Source organism: Coffea arabica, chromosome 8e, assembly GCF_036785885.1.
Source record: "Coffea arabica cultivar ET-39 chromosome 8e, Coffea Arabica ET-39 HiFi, whole genome shotgun sequence".
NCBI lineage: Eukaryota > Viridiplantae > Streptophyta > Magnoliopsida > Gentianales > Rubiaceae > Coffea > Coffea arabica.
This window is the reverse complement of record NC_092324.1, coordinates 34,257,820-34,279,531: the sequence shown is the minus strand read 5'-3', so window position 1 is coordinate 34,279,531 and position 21,712 is coordinate 34,257,820. Positions and strand designations below refer to the sequence as shown.

At 34.3% G+C, this 21,712-nt stretch overlaps 3 protein-coding genes across 3 annotated transcripts; all 3 read left to right on the top strand.

Annotated features, from left to right (window-relative positions):
* Positions 1 to 614: 614 nt before the first annotated feature.
* Positions 615 to 3,732, top strand: LOC140012742 (uncharacterized). The gene is made up of 7 exons (XM_072061036.1): positions 615 to 1,726; positions 1,808 to 2,503; positions 2,637 to 2,781; positions 2,871 to 3,141; positions 3,226 to 3,322; positions 3,437 to 3,545; positions 3,661 to 3,732. Exons 1-7 carry the CDS (start codon positions 615 to 617, stop codon positions 3,730 to 3,732), a joined length of 2,502 nt encoding a protein of 833 aa, XP_071917137.1.
* On the top strand, positions 2,877 to 5,282 carry LOC140013058 (replication protein A 70 kDa DNA-binding subunit B-like). The gene is made up of 8 exons (XM_072062079.1): positions 2,877 to 3,141; positions 3,226 to 3,322; positions 3,437 to 3,561; positions 3,661 to 3,967; positions 4,055 to 4,206; positions 4,310 to 4,430; positions 4,509 to 4,737; positions 4,816 to 5,282. Exons 4-8 carry the CDS (start codon positions 3,842 to 3,844, stop codon positions 4,941 to 4,943), a joined length of 756 nt encoding a protein of 251 aa, XP_071918180.1. The 5' UTR covers positions 2,877 to 3,141; positions 3,226 to 3,322; positions 3,437 to 3,561; positions 3,661 to 3,841; the 3' UTR covers positions 4,944 to 5,282.
* A 5,980-nt stretch (positions 5,283 to 11,262) lies between these two features.
* On the top strand, positions 11,263 to 19,704 carry LOC113703368 (glutamate receptor 2.7). The gene is made up of 5 exons (XM_027224709.2): positions 11,263 to 11,760; positions 14,800 to 16,124; positions 17,627 to 17,939; positions 18,459 to 18,853; positions 19,106 to 19,704. The coding sequence occupies exons 1-5, from the start codon at positions 11,487 to 11,489 to the stop codon at positions 19,532 to 19,534; spliced, it is 2,736 nt and encodes a 911-aa protein (XP_027080510.1). The 5' UTR covers positions 11,263 to 11,486; the 3' UTR covers positions 19,535 to 19,704.
* Positions 19,705 to 21,712: the final 2,008 nt, after the last annotated feature.

Here is a 21,712-nt window from a genome sequence, read left to right as displayed (position 1 = left end):
TGCCTTACAACCCGTACCTCCTTGCTTTGTTTGATTGCCACATAAACGTCGAGATCTGTTCGACTATAAAGCTGGTGAAGTACTTGTACAAGTATGTGTTTAAAGGTCATGATCTGGTTTCTTTTAAGGTTGTAACTGATGCCGGTCCTCCTGATATCGATGAAATTACTGAGTTTCAAAAGGGTAGATATATTTCGCCTCCCGAGGCTTTTTGGCGCATCTATGAATTTCGTCTAAATGAGATGACTCCTTCTGTTTATACACTCCAAGTTCACCTTCCGAATCAGCAGTTTGTTTCCTTTGATAAAAACTCAGATCTCTTGCTATTATTAGCCAAGGCTGACTTTTCAAAAACCATGTTAACTGAGTTTTTCAAAATGAATGCAACAAATGCAGTGGCTGAAAATCTTAAATGTTTCTATAGGGATTTCCCTCAGCATTTCGTTTGGACTGCTAAGTATAGACACTGGACAGAAAGGAAACGTCGGAAAGTGATAGGTAGACTTGTTAGTGTTAGTCCAACAGAGGGAGAGTGATATTATCTACGCCTTCTCTTAACTCATGTTCCTGGACCGACATCATTCGATGATCTGTTAACTGTGAATAACAAAAAAATGAGTTCGTTCAGAGATGCTGCCTTTGCACTTGGTCTCTTACAATCTGATTCGTATATAGAAGAAACGCTTGAAGAGGCTGTTGCGTTTCAGATGCCATCTTCGCTCAGGCTCTTATTTGCCACTCTTCTGGTATATTGTTCTCCAACTAATCCCAAAATGTTATGGGAGAAGTTTGAACCAGATTTCTCTAGAGATTATGAAAGACATCAGCAATATCATCCCTGCTCTCCTGACGAAATTAGGAGACTTGTTCTGGCTGATATTAACAGATTGCTTGGCCAGATGGGTAAAAATATTAGTGACTACCAATTGGTGCCACCTAATCTCATGAGTTCATATAGCACGTCCCTGACGAAGGAAATTGAGTACGAGAGAAACATCAGCGTACCGTCAGAGGATATATTACTGTCTTCCAGATTAAATTCTGAACAGAAATATGCTTATGATTTAATCTTGCAAGCATGTTTCTCTTCGCATGGCCATCCTTTTTTTATTGATGGTCCGGGGGGTACCGGTAAAACTTTTTTGTACCGGTCGCTCCTCGCTACTTTGAGATCACAAGGTCATATCGCCATTGCAGTGGCGACATCTAGAATTGCAGCATCTATCCTACCTGGAGGAAGAACTGCACATTCAAGATTTAAAATACCTCTTGACTTCTCAAAGAGCAAAACTTGCCAGCTTAGCAAGCAAGGTAGCGTTGCGAAGTTGCTCTCTGAATCCAAATTGATCTTGTGGGATGAGGCTTCAATGGCCAGACGAGAAACTATTGAAGCATTTGATGATTTGCTGAGAGATATTATGGAATGTAACCTGCCTTTTGGGGGCAAAGTTGTCGTTTTTGGTGGGGATTTCCGACAAACACTGCCTGTAATTGAGCAATCAACAAAAGAGGTCCTTTTACAGTCCTGCTTTCTTAATTCCCCTTTATGGCCTCAACTTCATAAGCTAAAGCTGTCAGAAAATATGCGAGCTATATTAGATCCTCAGTTTTCTGAATTCTTATTAAGTGTGGGCGAAGGAAAGGAACCTGTTGACCTGAATGGTGAAATAACTCTCTCCACAGATTTAGTCATTCCTTATAACGATAAAGAAGAGTCGCTGAACAGGTTAAATAATTTACTACTATGCTGGTTTATCTGTCTGACTTTTTACCTATATAATTCCTAACTTAATTCCTCTATTAACAGGTTAATAAGTTGTGTTTTCCCGGATTTACCTCTCTATTCTCGAGACCCTTATAGTATGATCAATAGGTGTATTCTTGCTCCTAAAAACAGTTCAGTTGATGAGTTAAATGATATCCTAATTAGGAGATTTCCTGGAAAGCTGTATACTTACACTAGCACAGACAAAACTGTTGATCAGCGGCACCAAGGTGATTATGAAGATTTTCTCAATTCTCAAAATCCAAAAGGCCTTCCTCCTCACAAGTTAATGCTAAAGGAAAACTGTCCAATTATATTGATGAGGAATCTTAACCCGCTAGAGGGCCTTTGTAATGGTACTAGACTCGTATGTAGAGAACTTGGCCATCACACTATTTCTGCTGAAGTTGTTTTCGGCCAGCATCAAGGAAAAATTATCCTAATTCCAAAGATGCCTCTACAGACTCCTGATAATGAAAAGAATGGCGTTGCATTCATAAGAACGCAGTTTCCAGTCCGTCTTTGCTTTGCATTGACCATCAATAAGTCCCAAGGACAAACTCTCGACTATGTTGGCATTTATTTACGTGAACCTGTTTTTTCACATGGACAGCTCTATGTAGCTCTGTCCAGAGCCAAAACTTCATCTGCGTGCAAGATTCTCATTGTTCCGGGGACTTTTGATGGTACAAAAAAAGACTGCAAAACTAGAAATGTTGTATTCAATGAAGTATTTCAGTTCAGTTAGCTATATATCTTTCTTGCATTCAGGTATATCTGGATATCCCTATCCCTTAGTTTACTTATTAATGTTATTTCATCCGTATATCACTTTCCAGATTATACATTTTTTTGCTTCTTCTTTTTTCAGGATGGCTAACATGTTATCAATCAGAGATATCGCTCCTAATATGAAAAATTGGTGCTGTATTGTAACTGTTCAAGAAAAGCAACAAGTTACTGATTCAATGGGAACACCGACCAAGAAACAAAAAATGATCTTCTACGACTCCGAGGTTATATTTTAGAGCATATTTTCTAAGCATATCAGTTCTTCAATCTTACACTCGTTTTAATGGACTTTTTCAATTGATCTCCTTAACAGGGTTCTAGAGTAGAAGGCATCATTTTCAATGCTGATATACCTAAGATGAGTCCTGTTCTTCAAGTTTATCGAAAGTACAGGATCTCAAATGCTGATGTCAGAAGCATTCCACCAAAATTTCAGACCTCTGACTTGACTGTGCAATGGGTGATTACTGCTAAGACTGTTATTGAAGAAGTTAATAGGGAAGAAGACATCATGCCTGTTAAATTTACCTTCACAGAGTTTGCAGATTTAGCTCAATACATGGACGACAAAAGCAAGTCTGTAGGTAAGTTTTAGCTACCTTTGAAATGCGAGTTTGCCCTCATCAAACTGATTATTACTTTCCTGACCTATCTTTGTTGTCTCGTAGACGTTCTGGGAGTTGTAATCAGTTCATTAGAGAAGAAAACGATAACTAAGAACTCCAAACAGTCAAGTGTTCAGAAATTTGTCCTCCTTAATGAACAGTAAGCACCATCTTTTTATAATCCTATTACTGTTTTTGGCTAGCTCTATCTTCTTGTTTTTGTAACCATATTTATTTCTTTGAATGTTGACTTATATGTCAATGTGAATACTAGGTCTCAAACAGTGATGCTATCTTTGTGGGATGACTTTTTGAACAATGAAGGACAGATTTTAGTGAATACCATTCAGGCCTATCCAGTTGTCATCGGGCGCAGATTAAAAGTTAACAACTACAATGGTTCGTTAAAATACTGTCCTTCTGTGTAATAACCTTTATTTACTTAATTTAAAGCTTGCCAGTGATGCCTGAAATCTTCCGCTGTTGTTTATTCTGTAGGAGTTTCACTCTCTACCTGGTTTGATTCTGCACTTCTTGTTGACCCACCCATACAGGAAGCAAGAGAATTGAAGAATTGGTTCAATGCCTATTTCTTTGCTTTTTTCATAAACACGCAATATGAGCTGTTCTCATTTTTTTTCCCCTTATTCTCTGATTTCATCATTCGCTGTGCAGGGCAATGAGAAATACTAAATTAATTGCAAGCCTGATTGAAACAAAGAGTTACATCAAATACAATCCTCAACTCTTTTTGAAAGCAGACCAAAAGAGTACTTTAATCTGTAATGTTTCTCTGTCACAGAAGGTGCTATGACGCTTTTCCTATTTAACCACTTTCCTTAAAATTAGTCATGCATATTTAGCTTCTGAACTTATATTTGGTTACTTTTAGACTACGCTGGTCAAGGCAAAAATCTCTTTTGAGCACATTTTCCAGAAATATTGGTATATGAGCTGTGCAAAATGCAACCGCGCTACTGCAGCAGACTACGGCATTGAGTTTACCTGCAATTCATGCAAGCAGAAGAGTCCTGCTGTGCCCAGGTGCTATATTATTAAATCCTCAGCATTAAATTTAGTAGCAAATTGTACCTAAATTCACCAGACTTCAATCCATTACCTAATACGGTACATGTTTACTTTTCAGATGTCGGTTCGACGTTGATTTAAGTGATGACAGCGGAGTTATACCAGCCTCAGTCTTTGGCGACCTGGCAGAGAAGCTTCTCACCTTCACCGCCCTTGAAGCAATGGATCATTTTAACCAGGTTATTTTAGCTTCATGTGGTTGTTAGTGAAAGCAGCAATCTACTCCCAATTGTCATTCCTTTTTGTTTTGTCTGTAGAACCACGAACTTCCACTCGAGTTTGCTCACAACAGCCTGAAAACAAAGACTTTTCTGCTCCATATTAAACCAATCCAGACTCAATTAGCGGATGCCAGGCAACGTTATACAATTTTGCATTATTCTGAACTTGAACAAGGATTTGATTCTGCTCAATCACTAGAACAACCAAATGCTTTACTTATCTCGTCTGAGCACAAAATTGACGCTGCTCAGCTGCTGGCTTCAGGTTGGTCCACATAGTTACAGTTTTAACAAATAACTTTCGTATCTTACCATCATATCCAACTAATCTTTATCCTTGTAGAAGAAAGTAGCTCTGGTTCAAAAGCTCGCCTCCGCCTCAGTGATAAGTTTGATGAAGCAGAAACTACTGCCAGTGATGACGTTGAGACTGCTACTAAGAATTCCAACAAGAGGACAAAATTGAGATGAATCAGGAGTTTGGAAACTTTTTTGCCTTTTTCATCTGCACTTCTATATGCAAAACAGCACATTTTTTGTTACTTTTGAATGTGCTACTACTATGTTTGTAAGCCTTTTGCCTTCTCTGCGTGGTGACTTGTCAAACAGCTTTTGCATCACCATCTAACGTCGATGCTTACTTTTGTATCAATGTTCCTGCCAGCGCTCCAAAGATGAACTGCAATCTTTATCTTGGATATCAAGGAGATTTTCATAGAAATCTTTGGATTCCTGGCAAGAAACTTACTTTGTTCATTGTGTCGACTTTAAAATTTATATGATTTTGGAGTGCTTTTCTGTTCCTTTTCATCTTCTTTTATGCAAATGTTGCAATCAATTCTTTAACCGTCCAGCTCTGTATGTACACTTCTTTATTTATTGCACCTACTACCTTCTTTGGGACGTAAAGATTATAAATTCACCTTGTGTTGCTCCTTTCTAGACTGATTCTTTGACTGCATATATGACAGACATGACAAAAGCATGACTATCTATGAATTCCTTGCACGCAATTAAATTTTCCAAGTACAGGGTTGATGTTAGCTTTATATTGTGGTCAGCTGACGCCTCACACCTAATAAATAACATTGAATTGTCATTTCTATTGCCCATTCTTTACCGTCCTCTACTGCAATCAATAAATTTCTTCACTTAGAGTACAAAGCAGGTCTGCACTCGCCATTAAAACCAAGGAAAAATGTGTTTATATGTGCTTTTAAATCTTCAGAAGATGAACTTGCCTTGCACACCCATCTTCCTTAAATAGATGCCTTCTTTTTCTCCGCTTCTTAAACCTTCCTTCTATTAGTTCAATGTCAGACATAAGCTGCACAACAGCACCAGACCTTCATCTCACGTATGACAATTTAACAGCTTGTTGTTTCCTTCTCAAGTGCATCCATAGAGGACAAGTTTGGTCTTTCTTTATGCACATCTAAATGATCTAATTTAAATGTTTATGCCAAAGACTTTATCAACACTATTTATATTCTCCATGTTCTCCAGATATTTCCTTCTCAATTTGAGCTATTGCTTGCTCAACACCAATCCAGCCGAATCATTCTCAGGATTGGACTGCTACAATGGCCCATAATGGTCACTAACCATTCATTTGGAGAAGGCTGGGATTATTTCTGCGAGCACAATAGCATTAAAAGACATGACACGCTATTACTTCGCCATGCCGGAAGTCTAATATTTGATGTAATTCATTTTTCTGAACTACAAACACAAGTTTACATGCGCTGGACAGCTCCCCTGCCAAATCTTTTACAGACAAGCAATTTTACTTTGCAAGGTTCTACCACCATTCTACCTATCCTATATTCTAATATATACAATATATTACTTCTAATTGAATACATGGTTCGTAATTATTGCTAATAACTGTTCAGGCACTAGACAGCAGCATGTAGCTTCCTCAATGCAACCGGATCTCTGTCAAAATTTATCCGATTCTATGTGCTTTTACCAAGTTTTCCACTCAGCAACTCCAAATAGCTTGGTGAACTATTCTATCCTTGCCTTCGTCCTTTTACTCCCTTTGCAAGAAATTTTCTTCTGATTCTACATACATTCTAATTTTAATATATTACTATCAGCAAATTCCACGCTTTGTTGATCATTTCATAAATCATGAAAGAACTCCTACATTGCTTATCAAAACTGGATATAGAAGCACTCAAATTGGTGTCAAGTGTGAACGCCTTCGGCGAAATTGGAGAACTTTCATTCTTGAGCACCAGCTACAGCATAATGAAATCCTGGCGTTTATTCCAGAATCAGAAACTGTCTTCACAGTTTTAATCTTTGATGATACCGGTGTTGAAAAAATTTTCCCATGGTATCACACGTTTAATATCTATTCAGATGTCTAGGAATCCAGCTGCAATATATGATGTAGTCTGCTTATCATTAGTTAAATAAAAGAAATCTGCCATTTTCCATCAACTACAACCTTTATTTCCATTGATCGGTCAACAATACTATAAAAAATAATATATATTCTTGTCTCTCATTTTTTTACAAAAAAACAATTATATCGCATGTCTTCTTTCTGTGAAAAAAAAAATATTTAAACAACAATAATGGTAGCATAAAAAAAATTCCTTCGCCTATTTTTACAATTATCCATTACGGAATTAGTCACCTATTGCATACTCGATGCCAATGATTGTTGTTCACTGATCAGTCTTAGCAAATAAAACAAACAATTGATTAGCATTCAACAGCCATTATGAAATTCTTTACTCATAATAAACATACTACATTCTTTTTTCAAATTTACAATTTTTGATAATTAATTTATCTAAGTTATACATGTTATTATGTTCTTTACTCTTTCCATTTATTCTACCAAAGAAATCTTCACAAGTGCTACATATAGCTGTTAACTTATGTATAAAAACGTCCCCGCTAATATTACAAATAACTAACCATTTTATACAATTCTCGCTAAATACAAAATCATTTACCTATTCAATTTTCTATTTCCACGCGTTCTTTTTTAGATGCAAACTAACCGCACGCTTCATCTTGTGTAACACTTGTTATATTACTTGCCGTTTGAATTCGCTAATATTGTTCATAAATTACAATTAAATTGGCCATTACTGGGCATAATTGCATTCGCACACCGCGCATCGCGCGGTGATCCTCCTCCTAGTATTCTACTAACTGTGGTTAGAGTAAGTTGACTGTCATTCGTGGCTAGAATATTGCACATTGTCCCCATCTTTAGGGTGCAATAGCATTTACTCCCACTATCCAACATTTATAATCATTTTGGGAATCAAATTTTTTATGAATATGTGTAATCAAATTCCTAGAAAAAAAATGAATTTGGATGAATTTATCACTTTGATCCTTTGATCTGGGATATTAACTCATTAGGAGTGTATCGAAAATTGTAAAATTTACTTTTTTAAATAGCAAAATGGAAAATCATTTTCATTCAAAAATTTTGGTTGAGTTTGAAAGAATCAATCTTTTTTTTGGAATAATGGAAAAAATAGAATAATGACACCAACAATGGGATGTAATTGAATGATTACATATCCACGACCTCATTGAATCGGATGTTTCATTCATTTTTGAACTTCTTTGTGATCCAAATCGTGTGAGAGCACTAGAGTGTTGATGGACCTCACAAGTTTCGTTTTAAACAAGTTTGCGTGAAATATAGAATAGATAGGTTATAGGTTGTGGTACAAATAAGTTGTAAGATGGTGTAAAAACGATTAATATTGAATAGAGATTATTTGTTAAATTTTATTTACTTGCATCATGGACATATTTTTTTAATTATTTTTTCATTTCACATAAATCACATTAAAAAATTATTACAGTATTTTTTTTCAAAAAATTATCTCAAATAATGTATTATTTAAACACACACTATAATTATTTTAACTTCAAAGGAAGTAAAATGGAACTTGTGAGCCTCGGATTTAGAGTTCCCCCATTCTGCGTTCGTCTCCCAAACTCTCGATCTGAATTCAAAGACATGTATGCACGGCACTTTCATATTCTCGAAAGGGATCCGTCCGGGGTAGGAATAGTACGAGAATTCCTACCGTATGAAGGACTGCGTGGGAGCACAAAAAATTGATTTACAAATATTAATTAAGTGACCCACTGGTTCAGAGCAAATTATTCCGATAACCACTAAACTTTTGAAATTGTGGAGTTTTGACCATTAAACTATTAAAAGTTTGGTTTTGGTCACTAAACTATCTAAAATTTAGATTTCGGATTATTCCGTCAGATTTAATCGTTAACCATGATTCTTTCTTTTGTCTCATGAATTGTGTAGACACTCAGATCTGCTATAGTTAACGATTAAATCTAACAGAATGGTCAAAAATCTAAACTTGAGATAGTTTGATGGTCAAAATGAAACTTTTAATAGTTCAATGACCAAAACTCAACAATTCTAAAAATTTAGTGGCTATCCGGATAATTTGCTCACTAGTTTAACTACTAACGTACCAGTTGAACTATTGATCCATCACCCGGTGCCTTTGCTGGGTCAGGTTTAATAAATTTGCTTCAACTCTTCATATCATTTGTTATTCCTTCCACATCCCTTATTTTATTGCACTATCATTCCCTTATGAAAATTGCTTGATGGTTTCCAAGAAAGTGCATATAATACTTATTTTTAGAGGGTAATATATAGAAAAGTCTCATGTGGTTAAGTGAACTGATAGAAAAATCCTCTATAGTTTTAAAACATACATTTTGTTACCTCGTAGTTTGAACTAATTGGAAAAAGCGACGAAAATCGTCTAAATTAACAAGTTTGAGATACACATATCTCTTTTGCGAGTATTTGTACTGAAAACAAATAAATTTTCAACTGATATACCTATTATACTCTTCAGGGATAAAGTGCAAAAAAGACCTTTGTGGTTAAGCGGACCTACAAAAAATCCCCTATAGTATTAAAACATACACTTTATTACTTTGTGGTTTGAACTAATTTAAAAAGCGGCGGCTACTCCTTTATTCGTCTCCCCTAAAATATTTAAACTTTTTATTCTTCTCAACTTTTCCCCTCAATGTTCTGTATTGTCCATTCTAAAATTTTTAATGTGCCATTTTTATTGACATTGACTTCCCTTAATAAATTAAGAATTCTAAATTCTTGCGCTTTACAAAAGTGTTATATCTAATTAGGTTTAGTTATTGATATAAATCCAAAATTAGGTTTAGTTTTTGATGTTGTTAAACTACCACTATATTATAGCATAACTTAGATGCCAAAGTCTAAATAACATAATGGAAAAAGTATGTTTAAAATAAACATTTTTTAATTGTAAATTTGCTATGATTATATTTGGTGTGATGTCAAAGACCGACCCTTATAACCCTAAGGTCCTAACTCCAGGTTAACTTAACTACAGGGGATTTTTTTTTTTTGTATTTTACCCTATTTTATATTACAAATTGCCCACTTGCAGTATTTCATTGTATTTGTTTGATTATCCCCCCAGCCATCAGTAACCATTTGTTTCATTGTTGCATTCCTCTTTTAATTTTTGGAATAATTTGATAAACCTTCTCTGATGTTTATAACAATTACAGCCGCATCTCCTAAGGTTTAAAAAATCACGAAAACCACGCATAGAATGTATGTTTTAGTAACAATTGGTAATGTAACCATAACAAATTTAATAAATATTATAGATTGCCCCTATATGATTTCTAACAAATTAAATGACAAAAGAACTTAAACATCATCATTACCGATTACGTAAAAAATTTAAGGTAATTCTTTATAAGAAAATTTGAACTATGTTTTGATGTAGTTTGTGAAGAGATTCCATTTAACAAATTAAATGACAAAAAAGTTAAACGCCACCATTACCCAGTAGATAAAAATTTCAAGATAGTTCTTCGTAACAAAATTTGAGCCATGTTTTGAAACAATCCTTAAATTTATTTTTCGTTATGTAATTAGTGAATGGACTCCTTTTAACGAGTGCACCCCTATTGGTTATTTGGCTTTCTATAAAACTGAGCAAAAAGTTCACTAAGAGGAACAAAGAATGGAATATAATGTGCTGCATAACATGAGATTAGAACCTTTGACTAAAAAAGGTGTTAACTATAAGTAAATTTTTTAAATCTTAAAAGAGGTGGCGGCAATTGTTAAAAACTTATTATTTCTTAACTTTTTTTTTTTATACTTAGTATCCAATGACGTGAGCGGGTCTTCTCTGTTCAATTTGGCCCGCATGTTCCCCTGCGTTAATAACGTGTCAACTTTTCACTGCACTTCCTACAATCGGCGAATTCTTCTCCAAAGTCTTCCAAGTCATTCGTAAGAAAAACGAAGGAAAGTCGTCTCTTCTTCGAGTTGACTCCTTGAGTCTATACACGCACGGAGTCAAGAGTATGAAAACAGAGCTCAGCGGGCCAAGTTGAAAATTGAACTCTTTATGGTCTTTGAGATGAGAACAAAATAAACTTAAAATTTCTTAACAACCCACTTGAAACAAAATAAACTTGCAAATCTTGCACTCTGTAGTCTTCTAGATTTACCTCCCCAGGTTAGAGATTAGGAGTCACCAATCAAGAGTCCCAAATTTTTTGATCATACGTGACAATGACACGATAATTTAGAAGGAGAGGCATATATAAATAGACATACGACAGACAAGAACAACTCAGCATCGTTGGATATATAGGATGGGTTCTTGATCCCATACAGATAGGACAAAATTTTAGGTCAGATATTAATTTCGTGGCTTAAATTTCTTTAGTATGCATAGTTCCACAAAACCATTGTAAATTCATCGAGACAGAGTCAAGAAAGACATTCCATACCAGACCAAGTAATGTCACACGTTTTGGGTTTGAAGTCGTTGCATCATTCGCATTTTAGTCAAGTTTAAACCCTTTTGAATACTCTTAGCACCTTGTATTCATATGCCATTCTTTATACATGAACTTGTGTAGTCATAGAGAAAATGTTCATTTATATGATCAAACTAAGGAGGTAAAAAAATGAGAAGAATGGATACTTTGATAGGTGTTCTTTCAATTGCCCTTTTGCTTTGTTTTCAAGTATGCTTTGCAAAAGAAGCTGCTGAGCATATAACCATTCCAGTGAATGTTGGAGTGGTTCTTGATGCGCATACAGAGATTGGTAAGATGGGGATGAAATGCATCTCGATGGCCTTGTCAGACCTGTATGCTTCTCATGGTTCCTCCTACAAAACAAGGCTTGCTCTGAACAGAAGGGACTCCAAAAGATCTGTGGTTGGTGCTGCTGCTGCAGGTTCAATTCTCTCTATCCCTTGATTTGTGTGTGTTTTATCTTGCTTTCCACTTGTGCTGATGCTACAGGTTCAGATTCAATTGTCTTCGCCTCTTGGACAGTTGGACTCTGTGTGTGTGTGTGTGTTTATTTTTAAGAGTTACTGGTGGAACTGACTTATCCTCTAAAACATTATAATTTTTTCTTTTTTATTCTATTCCTATTTTTATCCTATACTAAGAGGAAGGAATAGGATCAAATGAGTCAAGAGAAAATTCAGAAAGAATTAAAACATCACCAAATTAAATGAGTATTTTTGCACCTGTTAGTGAAATTTTTAGAAAATTCTAAACGCAAGTTAAGGAATACGATTCCTTGACCTGCATTAAGAAGAGCCTTTGAATGATAAAAGTGGGATCTCCCTGGATTCTGAAGTTATTATTGTGCCCTTTCTCCGGAACTGGGCAAATCTACGTTCCAAGTACGAAGAAAACTGAGGTGCCCAGCAATCGGGGGAAACTGGGAAAGAAGATGGGTACGCGGGCCCTTTCTACCAGATTACTTTACTAGCTTCAATTACGGGAATTGTGTTTTATCAGAAGGGGTCTAGAACTACAGTGATCTGATACCTTCTTCCCGTGGTTTGGGAGGTAGGCTACAACTCGTCCTAGGTTGTATTTTTTCTGTGATCAACTACTCTTGACCTTTTCTAATCGAAGTTAGAGTTACGGCTTTTACAAATCTAAACCTCAGAAGAACCTTCAAAAGTTGGCAACTTTTGGAAGCCTCCAGGAGACTTATATCTATCCAATCCAACCTCCCAGAACCGACTACTCTAAAAATAAAATAGTTGTAAAAATAAAATAGTTGATTTTCTGAAACATTATAAACAGTGCGGGTGAATGAATTAAGCAGTGAGTATACTGTATACGTTTGGAGAAATACTTGTATAGACCACAGCCTATAAGACCATAGCAAAACATGTGTCCGTACAATAACCACATCACTATTTTGATAGGGATGATGTCATCTAATCTCACTTTTTTTTTTTGTCAAATATCAACTTCTATCTACTCCCTCCGTCCCATTCATTTGGTTATATTTGGAGAATCCAATTTTTTAAGAATAGTTATATTTGTGCTTCTCTTTTTAATTTTATCCCTCAAATTCAAATTTTAAATTTGAATGTATGATTAAAAATAAAAGTTATATTAAAAAAAGAGTATAAAAGTTATTTTAACTTTTCTAACATAACAATTATTTTGAAATACCTAATAACGAAAAATATAACCAAATGAACGGTACATAGGGAGTATATCATCTAATCCCACTTGGCAGACACAATTGCTGATATTTGCGTGGTTGAATGGTGCGCCGTGAACCGTTTACCGAACAAATTTTTTAGAGCATTTGATTCACTTAGTATGATAGGCTTTAATAATTAAGTTGTCCAATTGACGGCAGTTTGAGTAGCCTTAGCAGACTAGGTGCAGGTAAGGTTTAGATTTTTGTACGATTTTATAATTGTTGTACTTTCCTGTTTCAGTGTTAATGTTATGTTTTCATTCTATAAATGTTTTAAAATAACAGTTATCATTTCAAATTTAACACATACTTTTCAATCTTATCATTTGAAAAAGTAATTTTTTAAAATTTCAATATACATTTAACAAGGAAATATTTTGAATTCAAAAAATACATTTGTAAATTTACCAATACTATCTTATCTAAACATCATGATCACTATGTCTTCGTAGAAAGTTAGATTCTCAAAAAATGACTCTAATATTAGGAAAGAAGGAGTATTTTATAGATGATTGGGTTTACACTAATCTAACTTGTTATATACTTCCTCTATTCCATGGAAAGTTTTATTTTTTTTTTATTTTGAAATGTTGTCAAATGTTTATCATCTTACCAAAATCAAAGTTACTTTTGATTTCTTTTTCTAATATTATCCACACCTTTATCTATGACTTATACTAAATTCAAATTTTAAAATTTGACTTTTCGAGGGCAACTTTGGAAACAATTTTAATAATATCACTATCAAGTCACTATTTTTAAAATGTTGAAATCTCGAAATGTGACAAACATTTTGAAATGGAGGGAGTATACATAATTACTGAGGTTAATCTAGTGATTAGGGAAGGATTTGTAAGGTTCTCTTTGTTATTAGGTTCAGAATTTAAATTTTGGACTTGACAGTTAAAGGTGAGAAAGATGTAGGTAGGAAGGAAGGGTTTAAATTTTTTTTATATACTGTATATACTAATTCAATATATAAATACAATCATGTCTCAAAGTGTACACCAAATTTTGCCAAGTTGTATACAATCCTAACAACCTCAATTGCTCCTGCTCCAATCCCGACGCAGTGTCCTAAGGATTGTCGAAATTTTCTCTCTTTTAGCGCTTTTTTTACGTGCTCAATTTTTGTAGGTTGGAAAGCTGACATATTTATTATATTGGCTGCATTTAAGACATTAATAATATAGTGATAATTTACATATACCTGTTAATTAAATGAGTACATATACCTGTACAGGCTGGCATATGTTACTAAAGATATATACGATCATTTTCTTTTTGTGATAAGTTATAAGTCCATATCCTATTTAAAAGGATAGTTAATTTATCAATTTACTACCATGCCCATATTTAATATACATCTTTATTGGGGGAGAAGGCGGGATGGATTGGGTGCTTCAGTGGAGGGAGTGTAAGTAAGAGGTCTCGAATTCGAACCCTCCTATTTACACTATATATATATATATATATATATATATATATATATATATATATATATCTTTATCTATAAATACACTATTCTATAGGTGAACCATTCTAAGAATAATAAATGCAACACTAAAATTAGTATTAATGTCAGAGCATATGAGGAAGATGATAAACGAAAATGATCGCAGTAACTACACTCACATTTTTTTAATCTGTGTGAAAGTGAAAGTAAATCTATCTTTATATGTGGAGTGGAGTATATTATGGAATAACACAACACGTAATCCTTGACACATGCACTTAAAATTTATATGCATGCAGCACTTGATCTACTGAAAAATGTGGAGGTGCAAGCTATTTTGGGGCCGATGACATCTATGCAAGCAAACTTTGTTATCAATCTTGGAGATGTTGCTCAAGTACCTATAATCTCATTTTCTGCAACAAGCCCTTCACTTTCCTACACTCGAAGTGAGTTTTTCTTTCGGGCAACTCTGAATGACTTGTCTCAAGTACAAGCCATAAGTGCTTTTATTCATGCCTTTGGATGGAAAGCAGCAGTGCCTATTTATGTTCACAATGAATTTGGAGAAGGAATCATCCCTTTTCTTAATGATGCATTGGAAAAAATCAACACCAATCTTCCCTACCGAAGTGTTATCCATCCATTAGCTAGCGACGATGAAATCCTTAAAGAGCTTTACAAGCTAATGACTATGCAAACTCGAGTTTTCATCGTTCACATGCCATTCTCACTCGGCTCAAGGCTTTTCATGAAAGCAAAAGAAATCGGAATGATGAGTAAGGGATATGTTTGGATCACTACGGATGGAATGACTAATTTCTTGAGGTTGGAGAATTCAGCAATTGCAAGATCAATGCAAGGTGTAATTGGAATAAAACCTCATGTTCGTGTAACTAAAAGGCTGCAAGCTTTTTCTTACAGATGGAGATACAACTCTCAAGAAGAGGCTTCCATTCAAGACTTAAATATCTACGGTTTGTGGGCATATGATGCAACTATTGCACTAGCAATGGCAGTAGAGAAGATTGGACCAAGACATTTCTCATTCCAGAAAATCAATGTCTCTAATGGTTCAAGGGATCTTGATAGTTTACCGGTTTCAACAGTTGGGAAGGACCTCCAACATGCATTGGTGGACACTAGCTTTACTGGCATTTCTGGAGATTTCCACTTTAAAAATAGGCAATTGGATACATCCATATTTGAGATAATCAATGTGGTTGGTAAAGAAAAGAAGGTGATAGGAATTTGGACAACAGAAAATGGGATTCCAAGAAACTTAACAAGTATGAGTGGTGATCCAATCCTTCCATCTTCAGCAGCCAGTCTTGATATTTTGTGGCCAGGTGATAGTAAAAGTGTTCCAAAAGGATGGGTGATTCCAACCAATGAGAAGAAACTGAGAATAGGGGTGCCGGTAAAGGATGGTAGTAAATTTGTAAGGGTCATAAATGATCTGAAATCTAATACGTCAAAGGTCTCGGGATTTAGCATAGACATCTTTGATGCTGTTATGGCAACACTACCCTACTATGTTCCATATGACTACGTTCCATTTGAGAATGCGGATGGCAAAAGCGCTGGAAGCTATGATGATATGATTTACCAAGTTTACCTTGGGGTAAGTAAAACCCTTCGTTTTCTTATTAAATGGCCTGCATCCTCAACTTATAATCTTTTCTATAATTTATTTTTCTAGCAGAAGAATGGTAGGATTAAGAAGCGGGAAAGAGGGAAGAGGAATTTGAATATAAAAAGTCTAATTTCTGGAATTTCAAATTTAGTCACTAAATCAAGACCTTCTCAGCTTTTACCTTATAATGGATTGACATTATGACTAGCGACATTTATGAGTTGTAAAGAAAGTAATTAATTCACACTTAGTAACTTAAGGATAGTTGTAATTCTAACTATCGCAAAAGCTGCCAAGCAACATGAAACAGCATAAGTTAATCTATAAATTCATGATCATATTAACAGGGGTAGCCATAATTTTCTTTTTTCAAACAATGATATATGTACTAATTTTACACTAATTAATCTATACTAAAAGAGGGCTCAACCAGGCAAGCAGGAGTGAACCACATCTCCAAACTAGAGGATAGACTCGATCCATATATTGATTTGTCTATTGACAAGGATATATGTGGTGTTTACAGATTTATTACCTAATTCATACTTATGACAAGTCGAACCAAGACACTGACTCCATATGAGCTTATAGCTGTAAAGTTTGTCCTTATTGATATTCATATACATCAACAAGGATATATTGTTGTGTTTAAATTACCTAAGACATGAGGTAGGACAAGTTGATTTTAGGAATGACTCTAATGAAAGTGATTTATGGATTGCAAACGAAGAGGAGAGATTTGAATGTGTATTGAACATGTTGATTGAACTTGAAATATGCCTATATTCTTTTTAAGCCATGAAAAAGAAAAAGAAAATAATGATAGTTATCACTATTCTAGACATATCAATAAAGGTCTTCTGAAATTCTAATTTGATGGAGGGACAATTTTTTTCTTTCTTTTTTTTGTTGAGCAGTTAGGACAAATATTACTCAAGTACCTTTTCTTTGATCTTAAGTTTAATACTTGGTCTTTGGTCTTCATTTTTACTCTACATACACATATTATTAATAGATATTCATAATAATATTGAAATGCCTTCATATATCCACTATATTCATAATAATATTGCAGCTTGGCTGTTACTGCTAATCGCATTTTGCAGCTCAAGCTCTGGAGTATTCACAATTTCTAATCTATACTTCTAATTTCTGAAATTGCAGCTCAATTAGTGGTTGACTGGTAATTCTTGAAGTAGCAGCAAACTAAAACAAATGTGCAAATATGGGTGAGGCTGCATTTAATGTACAACCCTCACCAGCTGTTATATTGAACTAATATGCTGCTCAATAACTCAATAGATACTCAACAATCAGTTTTGAGCTGACATTTGGTTCAAAGTGGTAAAAAGTAGAACTTCATGTAATACTAAGTGGTGACCACTAAAAATTTAGGATGCAGACTATCAAAATTCCAAAAATTAAAAGGTTTAAAACGGCACTAATTAGCTTGTTATATATATTTTTTTTTGATAATTTCTTGTGAATAGAATTTTGATGCAGTTGTTGGAGATGTTACAATTATTGCAAATAGATCAAACTATGTGGACTTCACCCTGCCATATACCGAGTCTGGTGTAACAATGATTGTTCCTGTCAAAGACAAGATGCAAAAAACTGCTTGGGTTTTCTTGAAGCCATTGACCTGGGATCTATGGTTAACGAGCGTATGCTTCTTCATTTTCTTTGCTTTTGTGATCTGGATTCTTGAAAGAAAATCAAATGAAGAATTTGGACAAACTCCTCCTCAACAACTAGGCACAAGCCTATGGTTTTCGTTCTCAACAATGGTTTCTTCGCAACGTACGTAATTTCTCTTTCTTCTCCTTGTTAACACAATTGTATCCTTCTTTGTTACTCTAGATTACAATTAATTTCAAAAAACAAAAAGATCAATCATAAAATAAATTTTGAAGTGAGATTTAACCAAGTGATCAATTGATTGTCCTTAGGTAATAGAAAATGTTAAATGAAAATTCAAGAGAAGAATTAATTAGTTAGAATAACACTTCTTAGTTAAGTATAGTTAATGGATTAGAATATATTATTATAGTAATTTTCCTGCATCATTACTATAACTTTATTTTTACACAATCGCCTTGGGTGCATACCATAGCAAAAAATTGGCACGAAATATAACATCATACTTTTTGCAAATGCTATTGATAGGGAAAATGCAGTTGTTGATTATGGTCCATTCAGTAAGTTACATATGTCTCTCTTTTTTTTTAATCTTCTTTTCTTGAATTATGATGAAACTAATGATTAATTTGATAGTAAAAACTTCATTCTCTTGTGTGCTTTTGCTAACATCTGTTACAGGAGAAAAAGTGGTGACTGGCTTAGCAAGGTTTGTGGTGATTATATGGTGCTTCGTGGTTCTAATTCTAACACAAAGCTACACAGCTAGTTTAACTTCAATGCTGACAGTGTCACAACTGGAGCCTACCTTAACAAGTATAGATCAGCTCATACAGAATGGGGTAAAAGTTGGCTATCCAAAAGGTTCTTTTGTATTGGCTCTCTTAAGACACTTGAATTTCAATGAGGCCAACCTCATAATGTATCACAACATGGATGACTTGCACAATGCTTTCTTAGATGGACGTATTGCTGCAGCCTTTGATGAACTTCCCTATATGAAGCCCTTTGTTGCAAAATATTGCTCAAAATATACTATGGTTGCACCAACACTTAAGGCTGGTGGATTTGGATTTGTAAGTCCCTGGTTATCCCAACTTTACCACTCAATATAAATTGAATCGGCTTGTATACAATTGTCAAATCACTAACAGTTATCTGTTAGCGGACTAGATTGAGCCACGTAGCTAATGCAGAATAGACACGACTTGACCTAGGCTTCTAACTTACAATTATAAGTGAGATCGAAATTGTTTAGGCTCGATTATAACCTAGACACATTGCAAAATGAATTTATACGAAAATTGACAACATTTTTTTATTTGCAGGTCTTCCCTAAAGGTTCCCCTCTCTTGCCGGATGTTTCTAGGGGTATTTTGATCATCACTGAAGAGCCAGAAATGTCAAAATTTGAGAAAGGTTGGTTTGGGGAACAAAATATTTGCCCAGATCTGACAACTACCACATCATCAAATCGTGTTGATGTGAACAGTTTTTGGGGTCTATTCCTCATTGTTGGAGCTGCTTCAATGCTAGCCCTAGTTGTATTTTCTTCTATATCACTCTATGAGCATAGAAATTTGTTTGTTGGCTCAAGAAAAAGTCAGCGCATTGATCCAATCCCTATCATCAGTCTATCCAATGGTTCAGAAGAAATAGAGGGCAGTTGTAAAGACAAGGAAGATTCTGTAATTAACTATAGTCAACAAAATAGCATGTCAAGAAGTGCCAGTGTCGAGGATAACGAAGAAATGTAGGATAAATAACTGATTTGAAAGCCAAATTGAGACATATCCTAGAAGTTGTACATTCAGTTCAAATAAATTTTGATACAATTACTTGGTAACTGGACTGTTATTTTACGTTTGTTGTAATCATATCTATACAACCTATAAATGTATATAGAAAGCATTGGATTACTAGTCTAGGGAAAGACGTAGTTTTCATTAGGAAATCCTGTATTATATTATGTTTCATTACAAGCTTTATGTTCCTTTTAATGCTTGTCAACAATTAACTAAAGTTGCATCCCTTTTTTTGTAGGCACGGGCTTAAATGATTTTATTAGATAGACATATTGATAAAAAACAAACATAAGTTTAAAAAGTGAATTAAGAAAGAAATTCTAGTCCCCGGCATCTTTTCCTTATTTTAACTGAGTTGTGGATAGGTAGCTATAATTTCATCTTATCTAGCAAGATACAGTTGTTTGTTCGGTTTATGTTCTTATGTATTGAGCTGTGTGTGACTTCTTCCTGCTTCCTTCAATAAAAGTTATTTTTTCCTAAAAAAAGACAATTAACAAAGAAAAAAATGAAGTTGATAAGAATCAAGACTTTAGAATGTCAATGTTGAATTACTAAAAGTGAAGAATAGAATTCCAGTTCCAAAAATCTAAAAAGGTGAACACTAAAAAGGAGAGAAAAATCGTGAAAACTAAAAAGGAGGGAAAATCTTTTCCTTACATGTCATAAAGAGTACAAAAGATACGATGTATATACAAGTGTAGACTAATCTAGATCCTAAAATCAACCTAATTAATTTCAATTTAAAATCAACTTATCTAGATTCTTGAATCAAACTAATATAATATGGGGGAGTTCTATGGTCCCTTTTTAGTATTGTATCGATAAGATTAAATTCACCGTTGGATATAAAATAAAAGTTATCAACCTTTAGATTATTTCAGGAGTTTAAATCACTGAATGATGTGGGACGATATAAGTGGATTAGAATGATGGGTACAGTACATAAAAGGGATTGTAGTATTTTCCTATAATATGATCCTATAATCAAATATTACAATTTGAAATTTATTCTTACTATATTATACAATACTACCCTGCAAGATACAGTATTTATGTTAATCATGCCTATCTTGCTATACATGTAATCAATCATTACACCACTCAAAATTTTAGTGAAGACGTCATCTAATTGCTATTTAGTTTTCACATAACTAGTTGCAATTAAGTTTTACTGAATCTTTTCACAAATAAAGTAACAATCAATTTTGACGTGCTTAGTCTCTAATGAAAAATTGGATTTGATGCAATAGGATGAGCATATTGATTATCATACAGTAACTTCATGGGGAGTGGAGTATTTAGACCAATCTTAATTAATAATTTGTAGTAAAAATAGACAAAAAAAACAATGTTAACTAAAGCTAATTAAAATGTAGCATGAGTCGTGCTTATTAGCACTGTCCTAAGAAACTATTTCAAGATGTTGAAATGTTTTCTCAGGATTACTCTAACAAAAAAGCAGGTCAGATACAGAATATAGGATTCCGATCCGTATCCTTCTTGTACTTGTTTAATAATTAAAAAATATAAATACTTCTAAATACAATAATAATTCTTTTACAATAAATATGTTTGTGTAAGCCAATTCATATCATAGAGAACTGCTTGAGGTGTTGTTAAATTGATGCATTGTCATTCTTGATGGCTCCATAAGTCAATTCATAGACAAATTTTGTCGAGCCTTATTTTTTATCAGGCAGACCCGGACTCGACCTAGAACCTGTCGGACCCTGTTTCGAGACTATAAGCACAAAACCCGTTGGATAGATGGGTCGGGTCTAGAATTGGTACATTATCATGGGTCCAAATCTGAAATTTTTAATTTTGACCCATACCCGACGAGTTGACAGAACTACTTAATATCTGATAACTGACTAATTTACCCTATTTTTGAATGACATTTTATGCTATTTTTAGTCACTTTGGCTATATTATAGGAAGAAAATGGATTATTTTGGCTATAATTAGTTTAAAATGCTTTCAAGTGATTAAATGAGATTTTTGTCACTTTTTACTTGCATTTTGTCCATATTTTGTAAATGAGTTGGAAATATACTTCATTTGGATGAAAAGGAAGTTGACAGCTTTAACACATCTTTGTATTTTGGCTATAAATTGAGCTACAAT